This window comes from Giraffa tippelskirchi, chromosome 4 (genome assembly GCF_054371585.1).
Source record: "Giraffa tippelskirchi isolate mGirTip1 chromosome 4, T2T-mGirTip1v1.2.pri, whole genome shotgun sequence".
Classification (NCBI taxonomy): domain Eukaryota; kingdom Metazoa; phylum Chordata; class Mammalia; order Artiodactyla; family Giraffidae; genus Giraffa; species Giraffa tippelskirchi.
Window position 1 is genome coordinate 18,263,346 of NC_137278.1, and position 23,799 is coordinate 18,287,144.

General features: G+C 48.1%; 2 protein-coding genes across 16 annotated transcripts in view; one reads left to right on the forward strand and one right to left on the reverse strand.

Moving 5' to 3' along the window:
- The first annotated feature begins 118 nt into the window (after positions 1–118).
- On the forward strand, positions 119–11,448 carry IAH1 (isoamyl acetate hydrolyzing esterase 1 (putative)). 14 transcript variants are annotated; one of them, XM_081483501.1, is made up of 8 exons: positions 119–217; positions 2,253–2,305; positions 6,762–6,910; positions 8,509–8,575; positions 9,201–9,362; positions 9,433–9,516; positions 9,971–10,092; positions 11,031–11,448. In XM_081483501.1, the coding sequence occupies exons 3-8, from the start codon at positions 6,893–6,895 to the stop codon at positions 11,211–11,213; spliced, it is 636 nt and encodes a 211-aa protein (XP_081339627.1). In that variant the 5' UTR covers positions 119–217; positions 2,253–2,305; positions 6,762–6,892; the 3' UTR covers positions 11,214–11,448. The 14 variants fall into 14 exon arrangements, with proteins under 14 accessions (XP_081339627.1, XP_081339635.1, XP_081339629.1 ...); XM_081483509.1 differs by lacking the exon at positions 9,433–9,516 and having other exon boundaries at positions 6,762–7,384; XM_081483503.1 differs by lacking the exon at positions 9,433–9,516.
- The window catches only part of ADAM17 (ADAM metallopeptidase domain 17), a 42,383-nt gene continuing 30,005 nt past the window's right edge, over positions 11,422–23,799 (reverse strand). The window contains exons 12-19 of one of the 2 annotated variants that reach the window (XM_081483469.1): positions 23,259–23,458; positions 22,147–22,250; positions 17,482–17,616; positions 17,214–17,344; positions 16,362–16,440; positions 15,299–15,387; positions 13,734–13,784; positions 11,422–13,264 (exon numbers count right to left, since the gene is read on the reverse strand). In XM_081483469.1, coding sequence (XP_081339595.1) covers positions 12,914–13,264; positions 13,734–13,784; positions 15,299–15,387; positions 16,362–16,440; positions 17,214–17,344; positions 17,482–17,616; positions 22,147–22,250; positions 23,259–23,458 — 1,140 coding nt within the window. In that variant the 3' untranslated portion in view covers positions 11,422–12,913. The remainder of the gene's footprint in view (positions 13,265–13,733; positions 13,785–15,298; positions 15,388–16,361; positions 16,441–17,213; positions 17,345–17,481; positions 17,617–22,146; positions 22,251–23,258; positions 23,459–23,799) is intronic. The other variant, XM_081483470.1, reaches the window with a different exon arrangement.

The window sequence follows — 23,799 nt, forward strand, 5'->3', positions numbered from 1 at the left end:
TCCAGCAGTTCGCCCCGTCCCCGGCAGCACGCCCCGTCCCCGGCAGCACGCCCCGCCCCCGGCAGCTCGCCCCGCCTAGATGCCCGGCCTGGCCCCGCCCCTCCCCTATCCGCCTCGCCCCCCGGCCCTCGGCATCATGGCGCTGTGCGAGGCTCTGACGAGTGGGAGCCCTGTGCTCTGGCCTCGGGTTCTGCTCTTCGGAGACTCCATCACCCAGGTGACCGCCGCTCGGCCCCGCGTCCAGTCCGCGAACCCTGGCTCGGCCCCCTCGGCCTCCCCGCGCCCCCTGGGCCTGCGGTCCCTACCGAGAACCGCGGGCCTGGCTTCTTGGCCTACCCCTGGCTCCCGTTTCCCCCTACTGTCCCGAGGTTGCGGGGCCGCCTCCCCTCGCAGCTCGGCGCCCCCAGTACGGGCGCCTCCGAGGCCGGCAGCGTGGGCCCCTTCGTGACACCGCGCCGGTGGCTCTTTTCTCGGCGTGGGGAGTGACGGCCTCGGGGGGCGGCGCGGCCTCGCAGTACTGGACCCCGGTCTCGTTGAGTCTTGGGGAGCCCTTTTGACAGATGAGACCGTGTGCGGGCGCGTTTAGGGGCTCGTCCGGTCCGCGCCCTGGGGTCACAGGGCCCACGGTGGCTGCCCTTTCCTCTCCGCGTCATTTTTCATGGGGATCTCAGCAAGCCCTGGCACGCTGCTTCCAGTCGTGCTGTCTGCCTGCTCAGAGACCCTTGTCCTTTTCCCTGAAAGGGACTTTTTTAAAAAATTAATTAATTTTTTATTGAAGGATAATTGCTTTACAGAATTTTGCTGTTTTCTGTCAAACCTCAACATGAATCAGCCATAGGTATACATATGTCCCCTCTCTTTTGAACCTCCCTCCCATCTCCCTCCCCATCCCACCCCTCTAGGTTGATAGAGAGCCCCTGTTTGAGTTTCCTGAGCCATACAGCGAATTCTGAAAAGCGTGGGGCTGAAGCACTTTCTGCAGTTTTGTACTGCCTGCCAGCTCCACGCAGAAACGCTGGAACCGGTTCAGCTCTCTGCTTCCTCTGATGGAACAGGTTGATCCAGAAAGATGCCTCCAGGTGTTAGCAACCAGGGTTCTTGGCCTTTGCCTAATCAGTTGCCAAGAGACCAGTCAAGGAATGCAGGCAAGGCTTGGTTGGAGCTCCTGAGGCCACATGGAAGGAGTGAAAACAAGTAACATGTTCCCTTGCTTGCTCCCCAAGGTGGGGCAAACTGGTTCCTTAGGTGGGGTGAGGGTAGGTGTGTGTCTCGGGGTCCTGAAGGAGGGGTGGCTTAGGTGGTTTGCCACCCTTCCGAGTGTGTTGAGTGCAGGGGGCACTGGGCAGTCCCCTGCTTTTGCACCTAACACCCCGCTTTTGCTCCCAGCTCTTCAGAAGTGGCAGTTGGGTTTTTGGTCTCTTTGTATCTTGTCCATAATTGGCCCCACCTTGGCATGGATGCAGCCATTTTTAGTCCATTGCAGTGTCTTTGTATTTTGTTGCTCCCATGTCCAGAGGCATACAGTGCAGCGAAGAGCCAGATCATCTTTTTCACCCAAGATTATTTCAGCTCTCATCAGAGGAAAAATAGATGTTCTTACTTCAGGGAAGGAGTGCATTTTCCTGCGGCTTTAATTTTGTTTATTTTTCTCACATTCAGACATGACTTCTTAAACCAGTTTTATTTTTAGGCTTCTAAGGACTTTCCAAATTCCACAAGGGAATGTATATCAAAAATACTCACTCTGAGTTCTCTAATTTCCTTATTAATTCAACTATGGTGAGATAGTGTAGTGTGGATTTCATTTCCTAAGTAGACAGACAGTTGATTTTATTTCTTGTACCTCTTTAGTATCTTTTCTAAATAACAGTAACTCTAATATAGGCCTCAGCAAGATGCAGCTGCGGCTTCCCTGGTGGTGCCGAGGTTAGGGCTGCGGACCTCCACCGCAGGGGGTGCGAGTTCGCTCCCTGGTCAGGGAACTAAGATCTCATGTGCCTCATGGTGTGGCCAAAAAATAAATAATAAAATGCAGCTGACTGGCTCAAATCCTGTTGCCAGGGAAGACCCCTCACTTCCAGAGTGCAGAGTGCTGCTGCAGTGCAGCTATGGTAATCCCTGAAATGACCTCGGAGCAAAGCGAATGGTGCAGGCCAAGCAGTCAGAGAACGCAGCGAGAGAACAGGAGGGGGGTTGCTGAACAGACTGTCCTGATGACATGGATAAGTAGTAACGGGCTTTTCTTTCTTCAGTTTTCTTTCCAGCAGGGTGGATGGGGAGCGTCACTGGCTGACATGCTGGTCAGGTGAGAATAGTTTCTAGATTGATGCTTGAGTGCTTATTGATGGAGAAGAGAGGGAGTGATAGTGCCAAACAGTAAGTCCCTCCTCTGTTCCTCGTTTCCACCTTTCCCAGTAGGTGTATGTAAAGTGGTCGGGGAGGGGTGATAGCACTCAGGTTCAGTTAAAACTTGGCCACCGCATGAAACTGAACCCTCAAAGTTGTGAAAAAATGTATCAGGGGTTTGGATCCAAAACATATGGCTATTCACTATCTAAACAAGACAAGTTCTTTTTCACTTATGGTGGATACAACCTAAATAATTAGCAAGGAAGTCAAATGAAATAATACAAAAATGTCCTGAAACTACAGTTGGATTCCTTTTTGGGTAAAGACTTTTTCCTCCCAAATTCACTTTATAAAATATATATATTTCATATATATATATATTTTATGTATATAAAAAATATATAGCAGAAATAGTGGGGGGGGGAGTAGTGATGATTTTGACATTCCATTTGCCAAAATTCATTTAAGCATATGCTAATGGAATTATTAAAAGGAAAACATGTCCCAGTTCAAGAGGTTAAGAAATATTTAGAAACATTTCCACATTAGAAACAGGAGACACCAGGATTTGTGACTGGGTTTCAGTAAGCTGATCAGCAGCTTTCTTTTCCGTCTTCAGAAGAAACAACAAGCTGGGTGTCCTGCCAGCTTACATTACTTCATAATTTTCTTTAGCAGTATAACTAACACAAGAAAATATATTTAACGTAATTTCTGAATTTGAACTGTTGTAAAATGTCTTCATTTCTTCTTCATTTTTATCCCCTAAACTTGAAATGAAAAAAATGACCTTCCAGCTTTTTCTATTTACAAATGCTTTCTGTGTTTAAATTGACTTAAAAGTGTCGTTTCATTGCTGTTTTCTCTTCTGTAAGAAGGGTAGGAGGTTCTACTAGCTGACTTTATTGAGTTCTTACCAGGTGCCAGAGAGGTTAAAATACTTCATATTTATTGTCTCATTGAATCTTTGCAACTATCGGGTAGTATAGCTGGGGAGTTCTCCCATCCATTTGATAGCTGAGAAAACTAGGGTGGAGGGAGGGAGGTGAGGTCACCCAATAGCAAGTGTCAGGTGGGCTGGCCTTGAGCCCAGGTTCCTCCCCTCCCGGGACGACAGGGACCCTGCTTTCCTGTTGGAGGGTGAGCAAGCTACTGGGTGCTGCTCAGTCAAGTACCTGGTTCATAAGAAGTGCTCAGCAAATGCTAGCTTTTGTTTTTAGTAATCAGCACTTGTTTAATTGATCGATTAACGTTTTCTGACCAAATAGAAGATACTAAAAAGCAGAATAGTTATTCCAGTCATCTGAAACACCAATACACTAATGTTTTCTGAATAGTTTTAGTACTAAAATCTGGTCAGAACTGTCTGTTTACAGGTGTGATTGCTAAAGACCATTTAATTAGCAGCTAGTTAATTTTCAGAACTGAGAGTAATCATAGGGAATTCCCTGCTGTCGAGGGCCCAGATTCAATCCCTGGTCAGGGAGCAAAGATCCCACAAGCCACATAGCCAACAAATAAATAAAATTATGTGTATTTCTTAAAGATGAAGTTTTGACCATGTATGGTTATGTCACTGTTTAAAAGCATCTTGTGACAGAAAGCACAAAATTGAGCGGCTGCTGGCTGACCCACAGGGAGGCCTGTGTGGGCTGAGATCTCCCTGATCCGGGCTCTGCCCACAGAGCCTGCCTCCCCATGCCCCGGGCTCTCTGACCTCAACCAAGGCCATGAGAACCTGTTGTGAACCAAAATGCCACGTGCAACAGAGACTAGAAGCTCGGCAGCAGGGGTTCCTCACGTGGGCGCCCTGAGCCCACCTTCCCCCAACGGGCAGGTCCCCGGAGCAGCCAGGAGGCCACGTGGGGAGCAACGTACCCCACGTCAGAAGCGCTGTCTGCTTCACGCCGCAGCCCACAGTCCTGGCCCACCCTCCCTTTCTGTGATGCTCCTTTCTGTCCCACTGACAGCTGCCCTTTGGATGGACATGTTCTGTCTTTAGCCATGTTAACACTTGGAGTGAGTTTTTTTTTACAGACCTAGGCCCAGAACTGATTTGATTCAGTTAAAACACTGAATTAACTTAGCTAACTTCCAAGTCTCCAGATTACTAAGAATCACCTTACTGTAACTGCCCTTCTGTACTGCCTGGATGAGCATGCATGTGTACTGTTGCACCCAACTCTGCGACCACATGGACTGTAGCCCACCAGGCTCCTCTGTCCATGGGATTCTCCAGGCAGGAACACTGGTTCAGTTCAGTTTGGTCGCTCAGTCGTGTCCGACTCTTTGCGACCCCACAGACGGCAGCACACCAGGCTTCCCTGTCCATCACCAGCTCCCGGAGTTTTTACTCAAACTTATGTCCGTTGAGTTGGTGATGCCATCCAACCATCTCATCCTCTGTCGTCCCCTTCTTCTCCCACCTTCAATCTTTCCCAGCATCAGGGTCTTTTCAAATGAGTCAGTTCTTGCCATCAGGTGGCCAGAGTATTGGAGCTTCAGCATTAGTTCTTCCAATGAATATTCAGGACTGTTCGTTTAGGATGGACTGGTTGGATCTCCTTGCAGTCCAACGGACTCTCAAGAATCTTCTCCAACACCACAGTTCAAAAGCATCAATTCTTCGGTGCTCAGCTTTCTTCATAGTCCAACTCTCACATCCATACGTGACTAGTGGAAAAACCATAGCTTTGACTCAACGGACTTTGTTGGTAAATACTGGAGTGGGTTGCTATTCTTCTCCAAAGGATCTTCCCAATCCAGGGATCAAATCGGAGTCCCTTGTGGCAGGCTGGTTCTTTACCACTGAGCCACCTGCCTGCATGGAGAGCAGTACACCTAAGTAATTGAGTCCCATAGGGACATCCCAAAGTTTTAGCTTTAATTAAGGTCTTTGTCTGTTCAGTTCAAAAGGATTTTAACAATTCTTAAATCTACTTAAATGCTTTTCAAATTTATTGATATATTAATATTTTCAACAATTTTTTTAGCCTCTTAACTTAAATTCCTGTTATTAGCCAAGAATGTGTATGAAAACCTTTCTTAATTTTCCAGTTTCTTTAGCCATTTGAATAACTTGGGCACTATTGATTGTGTTATATTCAATCCAAAGAAATTCAGATATTCTTCCCCTTTCAGACAGGAACTGTAACAGTTTCGACCCTGGGCCTCACTAGCAGTTTTTTCCTGGTTCCCAGCCTTATTATAATGACTTTTTTTAAAGAAATCGGTAATGGCAGGCATTTACTGAGCTCCTTATGTACATCTGGCCACTACATTACTTTTAATCGTCAGGTAACCTAGCAGATGAGGTGTTAGTGTTCATCTCTCAGTGGTGGGGAGACAAGCTCGGGGAACTTGAGTGGCCAAGGCGCCCTTGTTGGTCAGGGGCGGCGAGGTCCAGCCACTGGCCGCTGTGACCGCAGCCCTCGCTGGGCCACTGCCACCCCACACGAGCAGGCGCAGCTCTGCCTCTTGTTTTTCAAGTGCGGCGGGGACTTCACCGCTGGATGTATGTAAGACAGACTTACCAGAATTCTCGAGCGCTCCACTGTCAAGTGGAGGCTTTAGAATGGCTAGTCAGTTTTCTGTAATCATTATACACGAAGAACACAAGACTCAGAAGTAAATGTTCCTGAATTTCTGTTGTCGTTGCTTCCAAGACACAGATGCTGAGCTCTCAGAGCAGAGGGCCTCCTCCTCTCTTGGGCCTTTGGTGCCCCAGCTTCTCTGCTTAGTACCTGTAGGAATTTCGGCCAGGCAACAAAACCACATCAGTTTGCTAACCATAAACTGAACTCTGAGATTCATTGGGGAAAAAATTGTTTTAATGAGTAACTTGAAACATCTACAAACCTACCAAAGGTCATAGCTTACTCAGTGTTAGCTCCATTTCCATGGTTTGTTTTCTCAGCATTCCATACAGTACTGTGAATCAAGTCATATAGTTTTAAGAAGGAATAAAATGCCTGTTAGTGAACTGGTTTAAACTGAAACACAATATATAAAACTACTGAATCAAAACCATGGGGTGATAGTGATGGTGGCAGTGCCGTTGGTAACCTGAACAGATGCCCCCCTGGTGGGTGCTGTGGACAGTGGGGAGCACACAGGCAGGCTCTGCCTTCTGCTTTTAAAAGCGCCCCACCAACCAGGCATGGCATCAGTGAGTCCGCACAGCCCCTTCATCTGTAGTTCTTCACAACCTCTCACGGAAGCCTGGGCAGACTTCCCTGGGTCTCAGAACCAGGAAGGAGTCTGACATGCCTCAGCCCGGGCAGCGTCAGCCGCCAGGCACTGCCCGCCTCCTCACACACAACCCCCCTCCCTCACCAAAGCATAGCTGCACGGGGCCAGAAACAGTTCTCTGCCCAAAATTCACCTTTAACTTTTTTTTTTTTTCAATTCAGAAAATGTGACGTCCTGAATCGTGGATTTTCAGGTTACAACACCAGATGGGCCAAAATTATCCTCCCCAGACTCATCAGGAAGGGGAGCGGGCTGGACAGCCCAGTGGCCGTCACTATTTTCTTCGGTGCCAATGACAGTGCGCTCAAAGGTACAGGCACTTGTGTTTCCCTAGTCCCTTTGTCACTGTTTTCTGTTACAGCCAACTTTAAGTTTCTACACTTTTTCCAACTGTTTTTGTTATCTCCCAGGAGGTAGTTTTGCCAAACTTACAGTGGATTCCCCGAGTTTACTTCCATTCATTTCTTCTATCTTTAATGTCAGTCAGTTTTACTCCCGACTTCGCAGAGGCCTGGGTCCTTGGCAGACCTGCGGTTTCTGGAATTTAATGTTTTTGGAGTCCATCCATGATGCGCTCGGTTCCTGAGGTCCCTCTTTAGCTGATGCAGTGGGCAGGAGAAAGCCAGCTGTACACGTCGTGGTGCGACTCACAGACGGAGAAAGGACCGCTCCGGGCAGCAGCGCCCTGACCAGGCTTCAGTCCTGGGCCACGGGAAACAGTCCAAACAGGAGATGTGTCTCCGTATTTTTGGAAGAACTGCTGCTGTGACTGGAGGCACAGCTGGTGAGCGCAGGCCCCTTTTCCTTCCCTGCTGGTGAAAGGAGGGCCCTCTGATCAGAGTAGCCTAGAGGAGCAGCGGCTTTCAGAGGCTTCTCCGGTGCCCCTCCCCTCTCTGCAGCGCAGGTGGGGCCCTCAGGGGAGGCTGAGAGCAGGGAGGGGGGCAGCTGCCAACCGTGAGGAAGGCTTCTTGTGCCTGTGAGGTTATAAACTACAGGTGTTGGTAGAGACTGGAAGTGTTCTCCGTGAGACAGAAATTTCCTAAAGAAGAAATTTCTTTCAATTCAGGACAAGGAAAAACAAGGATGAAAACAATGGAGGAAATTGCCAAGGAAAAAAATATAGATTATGAAATAAACAAAGTAGCCTATGTCAAAAAGAAAATGACACATTAAGGAAAATATTTGCAAAAGCATGACGACAAAAGGTTAATGTTTTTAATGTAGAAATCAATCAGAAAAATATTCACTCCAATTTTTAAAAATGGTCAGAGGCAGGAACAGATGGATCACAGCAGGAGAAATGTAATAGCCAGTACATGTTTGAAAATGTGTAAAGCCTTCTGTCTGGAGAAGGAAATGGCAACCCACTCCAGTATTCTTGCCTGGAGAATCCCAGGGACGGCGGAGCCTGGTGGGCTGCCGTCTATGGGGTCGCACAGAGTCGGACACGACTGAAGCGACTTAGCAGCAGCAGCAAAGCCTTCTGTCACGCACAAAATGAAGACTGCATCAAGGAATATTGGCGTTTTGACTCTCACATCAGTGGGTTTAAGCAGCATTACTACAGTTGCCAAGTGTGGAAAAGAGGTGCTCTTACAGGACTGGAGGAGGAGTGGGGACAGGAAGGACTTGAAATCTTTCTGGAAAGCTCCCATCCAGACCTCCCTCATCTAGAAACCTGGCCAGTCAAGCCAGGTCCATGTGCAGAGACGTCTCTGCTCTGTTATTTACAACAAAATGGCGTGCTACACAGTAAGGAAGTAGAAGCATTCATTGTGGTCACCCTGCAACCAAGCACCAGGTTTCTGAGGACTCCTTGTGGACAGACATGCTTATAATGTATGTTTAGAAAAAACACAGTATGGTCATTTATCTTTAGTGTGATCCCTCTTTTCTTCTTTTTTGAAGTACACATACCGGTTTGGAAAGGACTGGAAAGAAGTACGACCAAGTGCCAACAGTGGTTTTCTGGGTGGTAGGATCATGAGTGCTTTTACTTTCCTCCTGAATTATACTTTTGTGGGGTTTGCAAAAAGCCTGCAGCAAGCCTGTGGGAGCCTGTCTAGAAGGAAACCTTTGCAGTGATGACAGCTGTGGCTTAGCTTATTTATTACTGAGAGCTTCCTTCCTGGCAGGCACCTTGCTCTAAGTGTCTGACACACTTGGCTGATGTAATTTCACAGCAACCCCGTGAGGTAGACCCTGCTGTCACCCTCATTTTAAGAGCAGGAAACAGAGGGGCAGAAAGGTGGATCATTTGTCCAAGGGCACAAAGCCAGCCGGTGACAAAGCCAGGCTAGAACCTGGGCAGGTTCCCTCCACAACTCAGGTCTCATTTATAAATCCAGCCTATTGGGTTCATGACCACAGGACAGGAAAGCAGAAGCCAGCGCACTTACAAGGCTCCAAGCCAGGGCCGCTGAAGTCCGTTTTATGAAGAACCCCGCGCTGGGACTCTTCCCCCTTCCCCGCCCTCGGTGCCACGCAGCTCCCTGGTGACGTCAGGATTGGGGCCCAGCTGTGAACGTGCATCAGCCTGACCTGTCACCCTTAAAACAAGCCTGCTTTGGGGCTGAAGTGTCCGTCTCCCTCCCAAACAGACGAGAACCCCAAGCAGCATGTGCCCCTCGAGGAGTTCGTGGCAAACCTGAGGAGCATGGTGCGGTACCTGCGGTCCGTGGACGTGCCCGAGAGCAGGCTCATCCTCATCACACCGCCCCCGCTCTGCGAGGCCGCATGGGCGCAGGAGTGCCTCCAGCAAGGTGAGTGTGGGCTTCCAGACACAGGGCTGTGTCCTCAGGGGTCTGTAATTCCCTGTCTGTCCACTTTCAGTCAACAGAGGTCACAGAAGAGCTCCCATCATGTCTCCTGTCGACAGAAAGTGTGTAGGGGGCCAGCCCTTTGCAGAAAAACTGAGTGAGTGCTGTGGCCCCTTCCGGCTCTCACCTCTGGTTCAGAGTCAACAGGTGGCTCTAGCCCCCTGCCATCCGGCAGCGGCCTCTCGTTCTGTACGCCAATTCAGGCATGCGGGCCCCGAAGTCTTCCCCACCACACCCTGCGCTGGCCCCCAGCCCGACTCCATCTACCTCCAGCCAGGGCTCTAGCCAGACTGCTCAGCTGCCCCCACCCATCTGCCCGGTGTTCCCTAAACACCCTTCATGGTTCCATCGGCCTTGGTCCCGTGCTGGGGAACAGAACACGCGTGACCTGCGAGGCCCATCCTGTGTCCCCTGTGCCCCACGGCGGGCCAGTTCGGGTCCGTCAGCAGGTACCCGTCCACCTGCCCTGAAAAGCCCTCGAGGTAGTAGGACTTGCAGAGGCCAGCACCTGGGTCTATTAGTTGCACCTGGATTTTCTCTTTTATCAACAGGCTGCAAATTAAATCGCCTGAACTCAGTTGTTGGTGAATATGCCAGGGCCTGTTTACAAGTAGCCCAGGACTGTGGGGCTGAGGCACTCGACCTGTGGACCCTGATGCAGAAGGACGGTCAGGTACAGTGGTGTGCGCGGTCCTGGCAGAGACCCAGTGCAGAGGGTCGGATGGGTGGTCCTCTCCTCCGCTGGGACAGAGCAGACGCGGGGGAGGACCTCGAGAGGTTCCGGGAGAGCCTGCAGTCGCAGCACCCCTAGCTTGGCCATGTTCTCTCCCTGCATTCAGCAGCTGGCGTCATGCTCTGGGAACCCCTGACAGGAGTTGGCAGGTAGTGAAATGAATAAGCACTAAATGGCCAGGTGGTGTGGGAATGTACTGCTGCTAGAGAAAGGGGGCTAGCGGCTCTCAGTGCGTCATGTCTGAAAGAACTTCCCAGGGGTCTAGAAGCTGGGAAGGTCTTCCTAGGTGGCCACCTGCTCGAACTTCAGCAGAGCTGAGGTAACTAAGGCCCAGGAGTGGTGCAGCCTGCAAGTCCTGAGCCAGCTACCGATTCTGCTGCGGGGCAGGGCTCTAGCAGAGGGGAAAGACCCCTCCCCAGAAGAGAAAGGGCTCCCTCGGTCAGTGTTCTGAGATTGGGGGTCAGCTGGGGGTCTGGGCTCTTTGGCTGGATGGTACAGATTCTTTTCACCTAATCGCGCACCTGTCAATATAATACCCAGACTAAGAGTCAAGACAGCTCAGGGTCCAGTGTGTCAAGCTGTTTTTCACGAGTTTTATTTATTTATTTTTTTTTTTATTACGAGTTTTAACTTTGTTGATCACAGTCGAGTGCTGTATTCACTCACTGATTCTCTTCTTCCATCTGCCGAGCCGGAAGGACGCATCAGCTCAGGCGCTCCCTGAGCTTGGGGCTCTCCGTGTGTCCTATACAGTTGGGGCCTCCGCACAGGACAGGGGGCATGGGACAAGCTAGGGCAGCTCCAGAGGGCCGCCGGTCAGGCTGGGGACCCGCCAGCAGACCAGCACACACCTTTAACCGAGTTCTCACCCCCCACAGGACTTTTCCTCCTATTTGTCAGACGGACTACATTTATCACCAAAAGGAAATGAGTTTGTGTTCTCCCATCTCTGGCCTTTGATAGAGAAGAAAGTCTCCTCCCTGCCTTCTCTGCTCCCCTACTGGCGAGACATAGCAGAAGCAAGACCAGAACTCAGTCTCCTGGGAGATGGGGATCACTAGTCATGGAGAACCAGGTCCTGCTGTCTGTCCACAGAACACGAAGTCACTGGTGCACAAAGACACCAAGATAAGTGGTTGAAGAATTTTTTTTAGAACGTTTTTAAGTCTTTGGTCATGACTCTGGAACAAAAAGAAGTACTATCTGCCACCAAGATGAATAAACTCATTAGAATTTTCTGAGGACAGCTTTGTGCCTAGGTACATCAGGTTTTGATAATAAATATTTATTGATTGATGCAGGTGTCATCTGTGCCACAGCTACAAAATATGCCCAGAGCAGCTTGCTAATAAGTGGAAAAAAAGGTAAAGACAGTTTTGTTTCTTAAAAAGTCACAATTTTATAAAAAATGGTTTTCTTACATTCACTCATACATACACCCACACACCCCACTCACCTTCTATCCGATTGCAGAAGTGTAACTACAATGTAAGAATATCATGACTAGTTAGAGACAGCAAATACCATAAGGTACAGGTTCAAGTATTAGTGTAACAGGTATCTGCGTAACAAACGTCCTTAGGAAAAAAGATACGATTTGTCACAGGTTTGGATGATTGCCCTCAAAGCTTACAAGTTACCTCAGTTAAAATGTGTTGGCTGGTGAGCACATTTCAGTACTTAGCAGGAGAAAAAAGCTTTTAAAGCAGATCAGAATTCAACCTGATGGTTTTTATCCTTCACATAGTAAACGCAGATGTTACTGAAGCACTATATCAAGAACGAACACAGGTGAATACCAAGGGTTTTTGGAAGTCAGTTGTGTGGGGAAAAAGCCCCAGGCCAGCACATCACACCCCATTCCTTTGGCAAGAACCATCTCACATACCCTCTTGGCCACTAGTGTTTGCACAGAGGCGACCATACCTTACTCTGAAGTAGTTCAGGTTTTCTGAATGGCAGATGTTTTAAGAGCATGGTAACAGTGCTGACACATGAAGATACTTACGAAACACAGAAAAACTGCCCAGCTAACTAGGGTCCAGAAACAGTTGGCAGGATTTTGTAGATTCATTTGGCTATAATTTGTAACCTTCACTATAAGCTAGATTGTTTTAATTCTAGAAATCAGAAATTTAACAATTTAGAACTAAGAAACATTAATCTAACTTAACTTATTTCTTAGTTTAATTCCCTTCTTCTGTTACAAGTTCTAGGTATTACCTAGGACTGCCTATAAACAGAACCCACATTTTGAAAGAATGTATAACTTGTTGGTTTTATCTCCCTTTGTCTTGAAGGCAAAAAGTAAATCTGTGTCCAGTTACCCTCACACAAAACCACTACATGCCTATGTTCACCAGGTCATTACAGTGTATTTAAAAAAGAAACTGATCATCTCCCTAATCAGTGCTATTCTCAATGTAAAACGTTAATTTACAAAAATGTAAATATTTATAACCTAATCCAGCCATAGTTTCTGCTTTTGCACCACAGGTTGAAGGATACTTTAAAGATCAAAAAAAACTAAAACCTGAAAGCCTCAAAATAAGCCAGATTCACCTTACCTCTTCAAAGGAAAAGGGCCTGACCACACCAGTATTACGTATGCAAAGGAAGTCCAAACACATGACCAGCATCTGCTGTGAAGTCACTTCCTTATTTCTCCCAAATCTTCACAAAAAATATGCAGTGATTTGAGGTCAAATCCATAAAAAATATTCTGTCCACGAAGTCAGAGAGCCCAGTATGCGGCTGGGAACTAGCACTCGGTCTCCTTGCTGTCCACGCGGTTCTGACGCTGCAGCTTGAAGGACGAGGCCTTTTCACTTCTGGTGACCGGATGGTCTGTAAGGTCCTCGAACGACTTGGCGGCTGCGCTGCTATTTGGGAAGGGATCCTTCTCAAAGCCATCCTCATCAGCATGCGAGTCCGTGCTGGGGTCCTCCTGGATGGTGTCCATCCGCTGGTGGTCCAGCTTTGGGGCCAGGGGCGCGGAGGGCGCAGGGGGCATCACGGAGGTGGGCTGCAGGCGACCAGGGGTCTGGGGTGCAGGAAAGGGCTTGATGATGCGCACCGATGCCGAGTCCATGCTGCTCAGCATCTCGACGTTCTGGAGAGACACGGGGCAGGGGGTGAGCCCCGCCAGACCCACCAGATGGCCGCACCCATCAGCACCCTGATCCCCACCCACCTTCTGAGAAAAGCACCCTCAGAAGCAATTAAACAGCTGCCAAGTGTCCTGACAACCCATGTGTGAAGACCCAAGAGAGTCAGAAGAACCCTTGTCAAGTTAAGATCCCAAGACAAGAAAAGCTCTCCAAACGTGAAAATATGTGAGCGCCGAACAGCCAACCACTCAGGGCCGCGGGGAGGGCAGAGCGGTGCTCCTCTGTAGTATCAGTCTCCATCCAAGCAACTGACCAAAAGGTCACTGTCAAGAGAATTCACGTTCACATCCTGCCTGCCAGAAGACGGCCCTCCAGCCAAAGAAGGCGCAGCAGGGGAGGCCAGTGAAGGTCTCTGCTTAGCAGGCCTCCAAACACAACCAAAAACAACTTCCCTTTGTGTGAGATACTTACACTGGGGTGGAACAGAGACAGAGACTCAAACTGCTTATCCAGTTTCTTATCCTAGAAAGACAAGAAGAGCGGGGTCATTCCTACAGCCTGCTCAGTACAGGCTCCGTCCGCCTAAGCCCCTCCTGACAGTAACTGTGAAGAGCTAGCTTAGAGCTTGAGTCGTAGGAAGAGGGAGCAGGTCCAGCAGATGAGTGTGAGGTCTACTCAAGCTTGAGGGGTTCTGCCACAAGTGCTTCCTCTTACACTTGAAGGAAGTAGGTTTTTTAACTGCAGAAACAGGCAAGGTTTAAGTGCTGTTTTTCTGAGAGATTCACCCCACACCCTGGGCAGGAACAACCAGGGCACCTCCGTGCATGCTCAGCACTCAGAGACAAGGCTGACCCTGAGGGCAGCCCTGGGAGGTGGAGGGGTAGTGCCCGCGGCCTCACTGGGCACTGACCTCAAAGTGCCCCAGACCCCCCAGCCTCAGTATTCTTCTCAGCGTGTCCTGAGCTTCTGTGGCCCAAACTCTGAGAGGAACTAGGCCTCAAGTCTTGAACTGGCCCTCAAGTCATACTCTGGAAGGCTGGACACCCGGTTCTCCCCTCTGCCCTGCTCCCTGTCTGGGGCTGACTAGTGACAGGTGACCACAGGCGAGGCAGGAGGCCGAGCCCAGGCCTGACTGCCCTGACTGTCTTCTGTGCTTGGAAACCAGTCACTGCCCGCTCTCCTGTCGGCAGCTCCGCTCAGAAATCAGAGGTCAGGCCTCCGTAATGGACAGCCCTGTCGCCATGTGTCAGAGCTTCAACTCTTAACAGAGCTGGGCTGGAGCAGAGGTTTCCTCAGGCCCACCAGGCTCATCAACCTGAGGAAGAACCGTCACAAGACAGCGCCGCGAGGGAAGGTGGCCAGGGCCATGAAGACTCGAGAGTTCCCTGCACTGAACTTCCCAAGTGCTCACAGGAGGAACCCTGCTCAGGGGTTTCAGAGCAAAAGCCTGGAAGCCTGGGTTTGAGCTCCTCGTCTCTGCACAGCAGACAGATCCTCACTTTCCCACAGAAGCAAGGAGAATGGATTTATAAGAAAACTTGTAAAGTACTGGAGCTTGTCAAAGTGCAACCAAGCTTGTTAGCTGTTACTCGTCTTGAACAATCAAACGACTGCTCCGTGTCCTCACAGGGAAGGATCTGAACACCCCAAATGGTGCTGCCGGGACCCTGGACAAGACGGGGCAGCGTCTCTGGACGACTGCTGGTTGCCATCTGCGCAGTGACAACAGCCTGAAAATGCTCGTGCCACAGCTTCACTCAGAAGTCCTAGACAAGTCCAGCTACACAGTCTCTGGTGCTTAGAAAGTATAAAATTCTTCAGAAATTACACACGAGAACAAAACGGCCACACACAAAAAATACCACTTTAAATTTAGTCTTTTAACAAGATATGCTTTCCTAGGGGTAACACCAACAATGTCATCAGAAACAGGTCAGAGTTTTCTAAGAATAAATTTTATCTTTTCAAAACAGCTCTATGGTTGGAGGCACTCGAGTTTAACAAAATGTTTCAATTACTTAAAAACTGGTACTTACCACACAGTGGACCAGAATGCTGAAAGGAATCCAGAATATCAAGGAGAAAACCAAGACGGAACCTACGATGTTGTCTGCCAGAAACTTCCCTGTGAACAGTTCCAGTGAATGTCCTGAGCAAGGACTCAGAAGTTGAAAAGCAGCGTTCTTAGAGTATCATCAGGTGTCAGGGGGCACAGACTACCGGCGGGGTACCACGACGGAGCTGGCACTGAGAGGCCGGACCCATGCCACCCACGCAAGACCTGAGCACGTCCCCACACACGGGCGCTCTCCCCAGAACAGCCCAACGCACTTGTGGAGGACAGGTCACACACGGGGGACCCACTGGTCCCCAGAGGGACGGCGCAGGGGGCTCCTGCTGGAGGAGGCTCGTACTAGGAATGATGCTCGCCATGACAGTGCTGCTGCTGTCTGGGCACTGTGGTTATTTCTGGGACTAATCTCAGTTATGCACCCTAGAGGACACAGTGTGCATCCTCACTTCTGGAAAAGCTAAGACCCACTTGTAAATAAATGATTCTCACATCAAGCAGGATTCTGGCAGTCTACAGCTTGCAGTCTACAATCTGATGCACGCTTATGCTGTCAAGAGTTCATTTCTAGTAAAACAGTCTGTGCTTTCTCTTCCCTTGTCTGAAAATCTGTGTATCCATGCTATACAGGTGCAGACCTGTAAGTTCATTTTTTTTTTTTTTTAGCCAACAAAGGCATTTCAGAACATAAGTGGTGACTATTTCCATCCTCTATTGCAGGACTGTTAGTCGCTCGGTTGTGTCTGACTCTTTGTGACCCCATGGACTGTAGCCCGCCAGGCTGCCCTGTCCATGGGATGCTCCAGGCAAGAATACTGGAGTGGGTTCCCATTTCCTTCTCCAGGGAATCTTCCCAACCCGGGGAGCAAACCTGGGTCTCCTGCATTGCAGAAGCATTCTTTACCCACTGAGCCACCAGGGAAGCCCATTGCAGGATTCGGGCATGTCAGTCTGAAACCACACTTTCTAACGTTGTCAGGGAAGTCAGCTCAGTTCTAAGCAGCCTCCCACCCGGGGAAACCACATACCGAAAGTATTGATGCTCAGCTTGTCAATGAAGTCCCAGAAACGCTCGATGACATCCTGCACTCGCTTCTCACATTTGCCCTTAGAACAGAAAATGTCAGGTGTTTAGAAAGAACTTGGCTTCCTTCATGTTAAAACATAACTAACGTGAAGAGGGATCCACTGAAACCAAACAGCCAAGAGACCCATCTGTGACACACTGAAATGGGGACCTCAAGTCCATTTTTATAAGCGAATTTAGAGTCACCAGAAGACAAACTCAAGAAAACCAGTCTGTTAAAAGATGGGCCAATTCCAGTAAAGATTGCACTGATCACACACACAAACAACCCAACCAGACAGCCTGCAGAAGCCTCCCAAGACCCTAGCAACCCTCTTCTGTGAGTGTGCCAGGATAGTCTTGTTTCTGTGAGGAGCACAAGGGTCTGACGAAGGCGGGTCAGGCCGCCAGCAGGTCATTCCTACCTACTCTGTACCCATTTCAAGGGCACAGCCCACAGTGCTGCAGCGTAAGTTTTACAATTAGCCTAGAAAACCAAGTAAGTGGGAAGTGAAGTCATGTCCAACTCTTTGCAACCCCATGGATTGTAGCCTACCAGGCTCCTCTGTGCATGGGATTTTCCAGGCAAGGGTATTGTAAGTGGACTCACTGCCTAAAAGCAACCAGCTTTAGCATGAAGCCCCCAGGGCCTGCGCGGTCTCCTGAGACACCCATGGAACCTACCTGGACTCTCACGAGGACAGTGGTCAGACTTGGCACTGTCTGTGTTCTGATTTCCTTCCATTTGCAAAGCCAAGCATTTACAAAACAAAAGCTTCACATGAATAAATACTGTACATAAATAAATACTCACATTCATGTCACAGAAGCCTACTGTACAGGGCTTGCCCTTCCTCAAAAATAAGTTCTTCTGTTCGGCGTCGACGTAAGGCAGGCAGCGGCCCGAGGGGTCCCTGCAGCACACCTTGCACGAGTTGTCAGTTTCTGAAATGGAGCAGAGCCTCACACACACGCGCTCCTCTGCTGCCCTGACCCTGCTGGGCCCCCAAGGGCGGGGACGGGCTGGCAGGCAAGGGCCACCTCTGCCCCCCCTGCCAGGACGGGCAGGGGCACACGCTCACCATTACACGCACAGGACTCCAGCCTCTGCTCGCGCTCGCAGAAGGGCACGCACTTGCCGTCCTTACACTTGCCGAGATCCAGGCACACGGTGTCATCTGCGGCGTTTCCGGGAGGCGGGCACTCGCTGCTGTTACCTGCAGTGCGGGGCACACGGTCACCGTGAGTCACCTGGACCTGCTCCATCGGGAGCTGGGGAGCACCGCGCCAAGCACTGAGCTGCCCAGTGTCCACTCAGCCCCGCAGCCTTGCCTCCATCAGGACCTACACATTCCAGGTATCCTTCTTTTACCTCTTCGTAGTGAAACAAAATGTGCGTATAAAAGAATGTGTATATAAAACAGATCCCTACTACTGCCACTAATAAAAAGACGCCCGTGAGCCCTGACTTGACCACACACTCCCCCGGAGGGCCTCCTGCCCACAGCCCTCTCCAGCCCACATGCCCACCACCACGGCCACCCTTCTTCACCTTCTTCCATTCCTCTCACCTCAGAACCTTAACACATGCTGCTCAGTCCCCAGAGGGCTCTTGTCTCCCTCTTTCAGGCCAGGCTGGCCTTCCTCATCCTTTACATTTTCTCTCAAGTGTCTCCTCCCCCAGACAACCTTAGGACCCCACCTCCGCTGGAAGCCCCTCTCACCTCAGGCCCCATCACTACACGCCACTTCTCCCCTTCACAGCACGTCTTACAGTGTGCATCTATTTGATTATCTGTGGTTCTTTTCTGTTTCTGACAACCAGACTGGTAAGCTCTATGAGAGCAAAAACCAAATCTATTAATGAATCAATGTATGTCCAATCCTGTCACACTGTGGGTAAGCCACAGATATTTCTTGAAAGAATCAATGATTCTTAAGGACAAAGGAAAGCCACCCAAAAATGTTAAATTCAGGAGAATGGGTGAAACGAGTGACTCATTCTGGAAAATGAAAAGCACAAGCAGTTAAAAGTCAACGCTAAAAGAGAAGAGAAAAATGACTGTATGAAGACACCATAGGCCTGGCTTTTCAAGTGAGGAATGAAGTGAAAGTCGTTCAGTCGTGTCCAACTCTTTGCGACCCCATGGGCTATACAGTCCATGGAATTCTCCAGGCCAGAATTTTGGAGTGGGTAGCCTTTCCCTTCTCCAGGGGATCTTCCCAACCCAGAGATCGAACCCAGGTCTCCCACATTTCAGGCAGATTCTTTACCAGCTGAGCCACCAGGGAAGCCCCCAAGTGAAGAATGGAACCAATCAAAAGAATTCAGACTTAAAGGTCTATGAACTTAAAGGACTCTGCCCTTTTTCCCACAGAAGCAGACTTTCTTAAACTACCCAACGCAGATGACACACTTAAGCTGTTAACCTTTGCCTCTGATTTTATGAAAATCTGTTACGCATGCTGGGCATTCAAAGTGTCAACAAGACTGTCTTACAGACAACTCACCCCCACTGAAAGCAAGCTCTGGAAAAAGGACAGCAAGTTCAGTGCAGGTTTATACTCTGCACTGTCACCATATTTATGTCACGCTGCTCTCAGCAGATCCAAAAAAAATGCTTTTTGTTGAACATCTGTTCTTAAAAGATTACATCAGAGTGTGAAGATGCACAGGAAAATAATTAAGAACACAGCATCACCTATTTAGCACAGTCCTCCGAGTGGAGCAGGCACTGGGCTCTGTCCACAGAGTGGCTGGTGCAGGAGGCCCAGGGAGGGGCCTGAGCACTCCTACAGGAGCCCAGGTGATGCTGCTGCTACTTCATATAAATACCATGGGAACAGAAGTCTCTTTGATAAGGAAATCTTTTTTCAAATTGTTTTACACGTATTTAGAAAGAAAGCACCTTCCTAAAACTGTTTTGTTATTACAGTAAAGACAACAGTGAGCACAGTAGAAAGTGTTTTTTAAAGGCTGACTGAGATACCAAGGCTCCTGATATTTGACAAACTAATGTGATACTGACAGATCGCAGAATGTTAGAATCATGAGTAACATAAAATGCACATTTAAAAGCTGAAGGAAGAATCGAAGTGAGATAAAACTTCACATCCACTAGGATGGCTGTGATCAGAAAGACAGGGGAATTCCTGGGCAGTCCAATGGTCAGGACCACACTTCCACTGCAGGGGGCACGGGTTTGATCCCTGGTCGGGGAACTAAGATCTCGCATGCTGTGCAGAGCTGCCAAAAAAATAAGACAAATAATAACAAGCACTGGTGAGGATTTGTAGAAGTTGGAACCTTCACACATGCTGGTGGGAATGTACAAATGGTGTAGTCACTTTGGAAAACAGCCTGGCAGTTCTTCAAAGGATTAAACAGACGTACCACAGGACCCAGCAATTCTACAACTGGATACACACACACACACACACACAGACACATGAGAAATAAAAACCTAAGTCTACACAAAAACTTGCACACAAATCTGCATAGTAGCATTACTCACAGCAGCCAAAAAGCAGCAACAATCCAAAATCCATCAGTTGATGAATGAATAAGAAAATGTGATATATCCATACAATGGAATATTATTCAGCCATAAGAATAAACGAAAGACTGATTCATGCTACGACATGGATTAATCTTGAAAACATTCTGAAAGCAGCACACATTTGTATGATTCCATTTATATGAAACATCCAGATTAGACAAATCCATTGACATAGAAAGTAAAGTAGTGGTTGTCTGGAGCTGGGAGGATGAGGAGATTTGAAATGATAGCTGAAGAGTCTGGGTTTCTTTCTGAGGCAATGAAAACTGACTGGTAGGTGGATGCACAAACATGAATATACTAGAAACCACTGAGCTTACACTTCAAGTGGACAGGTGGTATGATATGCTTATTATCTCTCAATAAAGCTGTTATAAAAATCAAGCCAAGCAACCAAAGGATATATTAAGTGAAAAAATATAAGACGGGATAGATACACCAGACAAATAAGAAGGACAACACGAGCACACAGGTAGCAAACTGAATATCACTTTAAAAGAGTATATGCATAACTAATTCACTCTGCTGTGTGCCTGGAACTAACACAACACTGTAAATCAACTGTACTCCAATAAAAATTTCAAAAATTAAATCACAAGGGTCAGAAAGGAGCATTACATAGTGATGAAAGAATAGCAAGACCAAGAAGATATGGAGAACATGTACCTGATAATACAGCTTGGAGATTTCTGAAAGGACAGAACTACAGGGAATATTGACAGTCAATACAGATAATCTTAAAACTAGCTCGAGACAGATTAAAGTCCTAAAGGTAAAAGATAAAATTATGAAGCTAACAGAACCAACTGTGGAAAATATCTTGGTAATGATCCACAACTCAAAAAATACACACACACACAGAGAAACAAAATGACAGATGTGATTCAAGTGAAAGATTTCTGTTCCAAAGGACAACAGATAGGAGTAAGGCATATGCAGTATTTAAACCAAATGGATTATCATGAAAGAACTCCTCCAAATCAATAATAGCAAAAATTAAGCCCAATTTTTATAAATGGACCAAATAAATGAACTAATTATGCACAGAAGAAATCTAAATAGCTAACAAATATAGAAATGTTCATGAAAAATGTAAATAAGGAGAAGAAATCACTTTACACTCAGACTGGCAAAAACGAGCTACATAATACAGTGTGTTGACAATGACATCAGAATACAGGAACCGGGACGCCCCATGGTGGCACTGACTAACCCTTACTACTGTTCCAGAGACCACTGGAGAGCCACCCTCCACGACTAAGCAATTCCATGCTTCCCTATGCACCCAGGAAGCCCTCATGGCTCCCAAAGGAGATGTGTGAGGATGCCCAGTGTAGTCCTACGGGCAGTATTAGGAGAGAAATCCTAATAGCTATTGCTTGGTGAACAGATAAGCAAACACAGTAAATCACTGGAAACCCAGCAAGGGCCCAAAACAATGAACTAGACACACAGAGAAATACAAAGCAATAGAAAACACAATTGTAAAAACATGGCATTAAGTTTTCAAAAAAGATCTAATGTATAGTATCATTTTGGTACATTAAAAACACACATGTAGAGAGTTCCCTGGTAGTCTAGTAGCTAAGACTCTGTGCTCCACTGCAGGGGGCCACGAATTCGATCCCTGGGCAGGAAACCAAAGCGCACATGCTGAGTGCAGCCAAATAGACAAACATTAAAAAGTACAGAAAATAACGGGCTTCCCAGGTGGCTCAGTGGTCAAGACTCTGCCTGCCAATGCAGGAGATGCAGAGATGCAGGTTCAATCCCTGGGTCGGGAAGATCCTCTGGAGGAGGAAATGGCAACCCACTCCAGCATCCCTGCCTGGGAAGTTCCATGGTCAGAGGAGCCTGGTGGGCTATAGTCCATGAGGTCACAAAGAGTTGGACAAACAACTTAGCAACTCAACAACAACAGCAACAAAAAATAACAGATTATCTCAAGGACATACACATATCCAGGCAAATATCAAAGACATTAAAGCTGATGCCTATGAGGGAAAGGAGAATGGAAGTGAATGATCGCAGGTCTTGCAGTGACCAATGCAAAGCGTGCTGTGATCAACTCAACTCTGTCCGTAAGGTAAAAGGTTAGATTCACCTGAATGGAACACAACTCTGTTTTCAAACACAGGCATACCCATCTGAACAAATTATTCTAAGAGAACCACCAGGAGGACATACCTGTACAATAAGACACGCCTTTGCAAGTAGCGTTAATAGCCTCTTGGCACTTCTTCTGGGCCGTCTCGAACTGACAGTTTTTACAGCAAGGACTGTTCCTATCACTGCAGAGGAAGAACACACAGTCCAAGTCAGTGGCCAGCTTCACAGCACAGACTATGGTCATGCCACAGGAACCTGAGAGGGCAAGGCAGAGTCTCCTGGCTGGGGCCACTCACTGCTACACAGACTCCCAGGTGCTGGCACCACCGGACACGGTCCCTCTGCCCTTCCTGATGCAGACACGGGCAGCAGAGTGGTCCACAGTGATTCATCTTTAAAACACCTTGGTGTCCTTGGTTTTCATTCACTTAGTCCATTTTTTTTTTAAAGGGACTTTTTTTCAAAAGGGACTTCCCTGGTGATCCAGTGACCTCCCAATGCAGGGTGCATCAGTTCGCTCCTTGGTCAGGGAACTAAGATCCCTCATGCCACATGACCCAGCCAAAAATTAAAGCAAAAAAAAACAGAACAAAAACAAAAGCCAACCCCACAAGGCAATCAGTAGTCAAGAAACTAGGCAGCCTGGTTAGTATTTACAGTGTTAATATGCACTTTACACAATTAAATCTGTCACTCACCATAAATTAAAGTTACCCCCTCTACTTCTAAGCCAGGCACGGGACATTAAAAATGGAAATACAAGACCTTCTAACTTGTAACCTGTAACAAGTTAGAGATTTATAACTAAACCTTCCTCCACATTTAGTTTCTGTGATTCAACAGCATTCTTCAATGCTATTCTACAGCATAGATACACAGTAATGAGTTTATGTCCCAGGATTGTTGTTATGAAAGAATGTGGCCATGAACCTCCTTGCTAAGTCATTTTCGGTCATCTCTGCTTCCTTAGGATTCTTTGTACTACGGCATCGCTACAGCAGAGAGGATACAAGACCGAGGATTTGTCATGGAATGTCAAATTGCTTTCCAAAAAACATTTTTCTTGCTGTACAGGGGTAGACACACACTTCACAGGCCCTCTAATGATTTGAAAGGCCCTGCGTTTTCAGCCCACCATTTTGGGGACCCCTCGTTAGGCACGTGCACACCCACCATGCTGCACCCCTCACCTGCACTGCACACCCGGCCTCAGCGTGCAGTCACTGTTGCAGCAAGTGTCATTGTTGAGGTACATGATGCCGGGATCACACTCCTCGCCCTCGTCCACCCTGGAGTTCCCACACACTTTGTTGCTGCGTTCTTGGAAACATTCCTGGGACTTGCTTTCAATGGTCTTATAGATGGACTGTTTACTGCAGTTTGAAAACATCTTAAGAGAAAAAAGGCCACATAGGACCCAAGATAACATAAAAATTCAGGTAATGTTTATGCTTATTCTCCAGGGACAAACTTTAACGCAAAAGCCACAACCAGAACCAGCTTGAAGGTTTATCAGGTTCACTGTTGCCTTTAAATGCCATTTGCACGGCACCTTCCTGTGTAGGAGGCTAGAAATATGTGAATTTGGTGAAGAGCCTAAAATTCTTCACAGGAAAGTAAGCTACACAAATGCTGAGACCAAACACCCCCACCAGTCGGGCATGAGTCACCAGACTAAGCCACCTCGGGCTCAGAGTGGCTCTACTGCGGGGACAATGAGAACCGGGCAGA